The following is a 7,318-nucleotide window of genomic DNA, read 5'->3' on the forward strand; positions in this document are numbered from 1 at the left end:
TGTGTAGGTGTACAGCTAAGGCTGTTCCGCTATACTGATTGAAAATGGAGAAAACAGATGATACAAGGGCCAAACATCTTATGAAATGCACCTATTTATAGATTTGTTTTACTATAGGGAGGCTGGTGAACACACTGAATAAGAATTACCTCAGTTCTGCAGCTTTCTATGTCTTTTTAATGCATTCTGTTTCAGGGTCACTTTCAATCAATATTTCATTTACTTACTGAGATTGAATAGGCGCTCTGAGACACAGTGTGCTGTTTATCATACAGATTGGACACCTCATTCTAGATCCAAGATCTTTTCCTCAACACTGGGAGCTGTCCTTTCAGCACCACAAAATTACTGCTTGAAGTTGCATTGCAGTTTTTTTTTCCCTTTATCACCTGGAGCTTTTCTTTCAGCACCACAACATTGCACTTAGACTTTTTAAATGGCTGCCTTCCTCTTTGCACTGAAGACCAATTTCGTCTGCACTTCCAGTTATTGCTATTACCTGTAGGACTTTCAATCCTATTTCACCCCCACCACTCCACCCCTTTCTACAAACAGTTTAAAACTATCTATTTCTGTGGAAGTCATTTTTCTCATTGAATGATCAGAAACAAAGATAAATTCTAACCTTTAACGGCTCATTCCGACTCATTGCTTACAGTAGATCTAAGCTCTTTTTTCTGCTTATTCGACTCCTTCCAGCTTCCCATCACATCTGTAACAAACTTTTAAAATATTGCCACACCACCATGCACAAACCTACCTGCACAGTAGAGATAGATTATTCCATCACATTCAGATGGTTAACAGAGGTTAGCAAGTCCTGTATTTATATATCTATATATTTATATCGCTTTCTAAGAAAGTGCATATTAATGTTTACTTTAAAGAATGTGTAAATGGTGCTATCAAGAAATCTGATAAATTTTATCCCAGTTTTTTGTGTACCACTTCAAATGTATGAGATTTATTTTTCTATTGGAAAAAATAAACAGTCTTAAAGCATTAAAATTGGTAGATTTTAGTAATTTAACAGTGAATGTAATCCCTATGTCAGAGTTTCATTGAAAATTTTCATGATGGGTCACACAAACTCAGTACACATCCTGACATGTATTGCACAGTGTGATATGAACATTCCACCTTAAGGTTATGCCTAATGCAAAGTGTCAACAAGAACAGGAGCCTAAGAAATCTGAGGCAGACATGCTTGAGGAGACATGCTTTATTACTACAAGAAAGCATTGGTTACATGTACTGGGACTGGTGGTTCTTCAGATGGACAAAAACAAGCTAAATATGTATGCATATGGTACACAGTATTACAGATTTGTAAAATACTGCATGTTTTGTTTAATCTACTAGGAGGAAAGTTAATTTAGCCTTAAGTATCTAAAAGTTTTCCCTCCTGGAATCTGTTTGTTTTCTCATAGGCATTAATATACATAGCTAGCTGCAGTTGTATGTCAGTGCCATTTACACGATTGGTAAGTATTATGTGCATTAAAAAAAATCAGCAAAACATATAGCATAGACGGTTTATTCACGATACTTTAAAGTACTAAATATCAATTCATAGAATATTAGCATATCACCTATATCTTACGAAAACTCAGTGCCACAAACTGAATTTGCAGAGAAGGTACAGATCAAAGCAGTTGGGTTTAGGAGGGGAAATGTCATATTCAACAAATAATATTACTGGAATGAGAAATAATTGTTTCATTCGTATGGGGGGGGGAGTATTCAGTCTTGTGTACTTAAAAAAAACACACATGTTGTGCCATATTATTGTAGGACAGTTGTCCCCCTATTACAATTGTAAACATACACTGGGGAATTTCTAGATGGTGTTAATGTGAAAGCCTAGACATTTTAATAAATTTAAATGGGTTTGAAGCATATATAGCAATCTATTTTGAGAGTGCTCTGGAGAAATACTTATTTGTATTTGTTTTATAAATATACACATTTATTTTTTATTTAAATTATATAGAATTTGTAATATAAGGAGTATATAATGCCTATTTTCACTTTTCAGTTTTATGGAAGAAAATTAAATTCTTCATAATCCAGCTCCCTGTTCTGGACACTGTGCTCCAATGTGCACATGGAACGAGTTCATCTTGTGTGCACATTCTGTGGCATATATGTAGTCCATTGTAATGAATGGGGATGATCAAGCAGGTAAGAGCCTGCCAGTGCAGTGGTATACATGTTTACACGGAAGTAAGTCTCATTGAATTCACTGAGACTTACTTCCAGATCTGTGCTGATAGATTGCAGGATTTATGTTTGAGATTGCATGAGCCTATGATCACAGTATCTCTTTCATAAAAATGAACAGTGAAATACGGTAAGCTTTCATATTTGTTTGAGAAATACCCTTCCATATTGCAATTAAAGTTGATTGCTCTGGAACCCAGAATGAAGAAGTATTCTTATTCTTTGGAATTCTAGAGTAATAGAGAGAAAGATAGGATCTCACATCTTCTATGACATATGCTCTGCCCATTGCTCACAAATGGTAAATAGGGATGTTCCAGTAATAAACGACATTGTTTGCAATATTATCAACACGATGCAAAATTCTCCATTACTGATTGCTGACCTTAATTTTTTAAAAGGAAAAAAAATGAATTGTTTTGCTGTTTTGTTATTAGCTGCCCTGGGCTCCTTTGGGAGAAAGGGCAAGATTGAAATTTAATAAATAAATAACCCGAAAGGGACAAACCGTCCAAGACCAAGGAAGTAATGTAAATGAAAATTATACTCACTGTCGGGGGGCATTGTGCAATATAAACCCTATTTGTAGTAAACTATGAATATAAAGGAGTCTTGCTATTTTTCTATATCATAATACTAATATGATCATAATGAATTTATTTAACATGCCATGTTGGAAGTGTTGCCATTTTAAACCATGTCTATGTTATGTAATGTGACTAAGTTTAATATTTGCCATTTGCTTGGGAAGGAAAAATTAAATGTGTAACTGATGGTGGCGGGACCATGTGGCACTTTTAAGCAGTGATCATTTGTATGAATCTACATATTAAAATAATCTTTAATACTGATGTTGCTTGTATTAACTGTTCTTTTCTTCTTTTCTTTTCTTTGCACAGGAAAAAAGCATGCTAAGTAATCAAATGGTTGTTATTCTAAATGAGTAGTCCTGATCTTAGAAAGATGCACAGAAGTCTTGAAATCTACTGCTCAGTATTTACTGGCAGATATATCATCTTTACAGCCCCTCAAGGAGATTTCTTTCTCTTAGAAAGCAATTGTAAAGATCAGGCATGTCATGAGAACCTATCACACCAGGGATGTGATTATCTGACCGTCATATCCCATATTGTCTCTCACACATCAAAAATTGAGCTCAGCTTCATACTTTGATTTAACAGCGCTTATAACACCTTTTTCTAGAGATTTGCTTTTAAACTTAACTATGATTTTTTTTAAAAAAACAACCTCATCTTAATATTAGACAATAAAGCAATAAGAAAAGACAAGTCTAATATTCTCTCAGTGTTGCATTTTTATAATCTTAATGGAAGCATGGGAAAATGTACAAAATCTAGATTTGCAATATGATGGGAAATTTAGAAAACAGCATTTTCCCCATTATCACCTCAAACAAGTTATAAAATTACTGGCAAATTTAAGATAGAAATGTGTTTGTTCGTTTGCATTTCTGTCCCAGCTTTTTCTGCAGGAAGCTCAAGGTGGCATACATGGTTCTCCCCCTTCTCAATCTCCACACAACCCTGTGAGGTGGGTTAGGCTAGCAGGCAGTGACTAGCCAAAGTCACCCAGAGAGCTACATGGCCAAGTGTGAATTTGAACCCTGGCATTCCACGTCCTAGTCTCTTAACAGCTTTACCACACTAGCTCACAGTATTAATACCATGATAATATCCAGTGTCACCCTGTACTAGTGAATTTCATTCCTGGGCCTGCTCCAAGGTATCTGGTTCATTAACTGGGTTTCACATACCAGAGTTTTATCTCTATTCTACGTGCAAGCAAATATTAGGCATGTAGTGAAAAATCACTGTGTGGGCATGGAGCATTTTCTTTCAGACTGGAGAGTAGGAAGTCCTTATTAGATCATGTCTCAAATGACATACAGTGAAGATCACTGCATTATAAAATGATTTTGAAAAAAAAACCTTAATTGAACTACAGTGGTGCCCCGCAAGACGAACGCCTCGCAAGACGGAAAACCCGCTAGACAAAAGGGTTTTCCGTTTTGGAGGCGCTTCGCAAAACGAATTTCCCTATGGGCTTGCTTCGCAAGACGAAAATGTCTTGCGAGTTCCTGCGGGGTTTTTCCCCTTTCCCCCCCCCCTTTTCCTAAGCCCTAAGCCGCTTATCAGCTGATCCGCTAAAAGCCGCTAATAGCGCTAATCCGCTAAGCTGTCAATGGGCTTGCTTCGTAAGACGAAAAAATGGCTATACGAAGAGCCTCACGGAATGGATTAATTTCGTCTTGCGAGGCACCACTGTAACTTTTTAAAAAATCTTAAAAATTAAGACATATGATTTTGTATCGTTGGGCATTGCACTACATATACCATACTAGATTTAAATCAGGCTCAGAGCTGAAAGATTTGCAATCAATCCCCAATTTAAAGCACTGTTTACTTTTATTTCATTTTTGGCTAGTTAATATGCATAAACTGCATTGGATCTGTGCTTTCATCCTTGCCTAATTTGTTCTTCGAGAAATATAAGTCTCTCATGCTTTTCATTTACAGGCACAGGACTGTAATTTTCAAGCTATTTATTCCAGAATGACCCTATTTGCGTGAACTGGCCTATCTGAAAGTAAAGACGTGTAGGAGTGTTACCTACTTTACAGTGTGCTAATAATGGAGACTAGAGCAGTGAAAGGAAATAGAAATGGGAGTGTGGAGTGCATGACAAAACTCTTTCCTTTTTCCTTCAGGAGATGTAATTTGGTGGTATGAGGTGGGCAGACAAGTTGGTTCTAAAAGATGTAAAGTCTTTTTAAAAAAATAGTAATTTGCAGCTGACCTCTTGTTATCATGTAATCCAGCAGTATCAGTTCAAATGTCTGTTTGGACATAGTAATCATGAACCAAGGAAACAAAAATAAGCCTACTTTTCATGGCATTTTTTATAAGCCATTGAGACATCTTTCACTGGTAAGCAAAAAAAAATTAATTTGGGCTAATGTCAGCAATATATTCCCTTAATTATGTGTAGGGAATCCATTTTTTGAATAAAAATACTATCTACTGTAGGAAAATCTATTGACTTATTTAGACTTCCTTCCTCATTTGTAAAAGTTGGTTTTTTAAGAACCTGGAAAAGTTTACTATTCATAAACTCACAAGGCAAAATAGCCGTCGCTACATTGTTTCTTTAGGGTTTCCCCCCTAATGTGTGTGTTTGTGTGAGCATGTGCATGTGTGCAAACATTGGAGTTGCCACAAGTGCGCTAATGCCTCCCATTTGTTTCTTAGTGGCTCCATTTTGTCTGCAACTCTGCCAGCACTCACCAAGAGTCTCAAGGGTGCAAGACTCTTAAATGTTATCTTTTTCTGGGGGAGATAATGGTTTAAAGGACCTGCTATATATTATGGTTATGCTGCAAAACAACAAAATGTTAGAAGAGCATCTATGGTTGTTTTAATGAACAAAACCAAAATCTGCCATGCTTCCACAAAGATAATTTCTAGACAGAAAGAGAGGTGAAAATCTCCTGCCAGACCTGTTTCCTAAACAGCTTTTAGTAAGTCAAATCCATCTTGTTCCATGGTTATTCCAAAGATATGTCCCAGAAACATAGATGTAGATGGAAAGCTGGTGTTAAAAAATAAATAAATAGCAAAGCTGCTTCCATCATTCCCTTAGCGCACAAAAATGGTAGAATAAGTGCAGTTGTTTTTCTACAGAACTAATATACCTATTGTACTCGGGTGTTGCCCTTTCTTTTGTCAAAAAGGTCCTATCTCACTGATACCGATAATGCAGTCCAATTGAATCAGTTAAGGTTGAATTAAAAAGAATCCTAAATCACTCTGATTTTCACCATGCGGATGTTTGGACAGCTGAGAACCAGACTGGATCAAGCTGAAACATACCATAATTCTGCAAGAAGTCTCCCTGAGCATTCATCATAAACGTACTTGTGTGAATGTTATTCTGAGTCAACATGCACACCATTTGGGTTGCACAAATCAAGTAAATTTAACCTTGATGATACAAGAGCACATGATAATGCATAATAATTCAGTTCTACATTATTAGCAAGCTCAGTCTTGTTAGCAACTGTTGCAATTAGGTCCTGTTTGCAGGTTTCCACAGGCATCTGGCTGGCCACTGGGAGAACCGGATGTGGGACTCGATGGGCCTTTGACCTCATCCAGCAAGGATCTTCTAGCACAGAGGTTCTCAACCTGTGGGTCCCCAGATGTTGTTGGACTACAACTCCCATCATCCCTGAGCTCTGGCCTTGCTAGCTAGATAGGAGTTGTAGTTCAACAACATCTCGGGGACCCACAGGTTGAGAAAGGCTGCTCTAGCATTATATTTTCAGTCATCTCACCCACTACTTCCAGCAGTATGGACTGCTGTGAAGAACATAAGCAAAACTTTAATCTGTAACCTTTTTGGATATTAATGCAATTATGAGACATATGCATAGTCTTAAGGGTGTAATCATTAGTAGGCTGTACAAGAGTATTGACTATGTGGCCACCAAGTCACAGATGGTTTGACCCCTAAACATCAGTGCAGGAGTAGACAGCTTGAAGACTACAATTCATAATGTGATCCTGAAACGGACTGCTAATCTAGACACAAGTTGAAGGAAAGTCCTATCCCTGGAGAAGTGATCAAGTAACAGATATCACTGCCGCTACTTCAAGTAAACAATTCAAACCTTTACTTATTCAAGGTTTTACACAGCAAAAGTGAAGCTAAAAAGCCCAATCTCCTTGTTGAACTTCCTCTATAGCCAATGTGTAACTTGTATATTCTTTTACCAAATAGTTTTCTTGGGAATAACTGGCTAACCAGTATATAGGCGTAAATTAGCCTTAAGCTGTTGCTATATAAAAAAAAGAGAAAAAGGAAGGAAGTGAAACCTCATATTGCAATTGGTGCATAGCTTTAATTACAAACTATGTATTGCAGACATTAGTCCCTGATTATGTTATCACAACACTATGAATAAGTAAGAGACTGGTGTTGCATTCTTATTTATACATTAGTTTAACTTCAGCTAACTGAATATTTGACAATATGCTATTCAGCAGTTGCCCTTCTAAATCTAATCTCTTAATAT

At 36.8% G+C, this 7,318-nt stretch overlaps 1 protein-coding gene and 1 long non-coding RNA gene across 2 annotated transcripts in view; one reads left to right on the forward strand and one right to left on the reverse strand.

Moving 5' to 3' along the window:
* The window catches only part of NOVA1 (NOVA alternative splicing regulator 1), a 150,464-nt gene extending 147,390 nt beyond the window's left edge, over positions 1–3,074 (forward strand). The window contains exon 5 of the mRNA XM_079954903.1: positions 1,431–3,074. Coding sequence (XP_079811029.1) covers positions 1,431–1,526 — 96 coding nt within the window. The 3' untranslated portion in view covers positions 1,527–3,074. The remainder of the gene's footprint in view (positions 1–1,430) is intronic.
* Positions 3,075–3,103: 29 nt separating this feature from the next.
* LOC307204447 lies at positions 3,104–4,996 on the reverse strand. The gene is made up of 2 exons (XR_013833696.1): positions 4,504–4,996; positions 3,104–4,182 (listed from the first exon to the last, which is right to left on the reverse strand). It is a non-coding gene; the product is annotated as an uncharacterized lncRNA (long non-coding RNA).
* Between the last annotated feature and the right edge of the window lie 2,322 nt (positions 4,997–7,318).

Source organism: Podarcis cretensis (assembly GCF_951804945.1).
Source record: "Podarcis cretensis genome assembly, chromosome: 1".
Taxonomy (NCBI): Eukaryota; Metazoa; Chordata; class Lepidosauria; order Squamata; family Lacertidae; genus Podarcis; species Podarcis cretensis.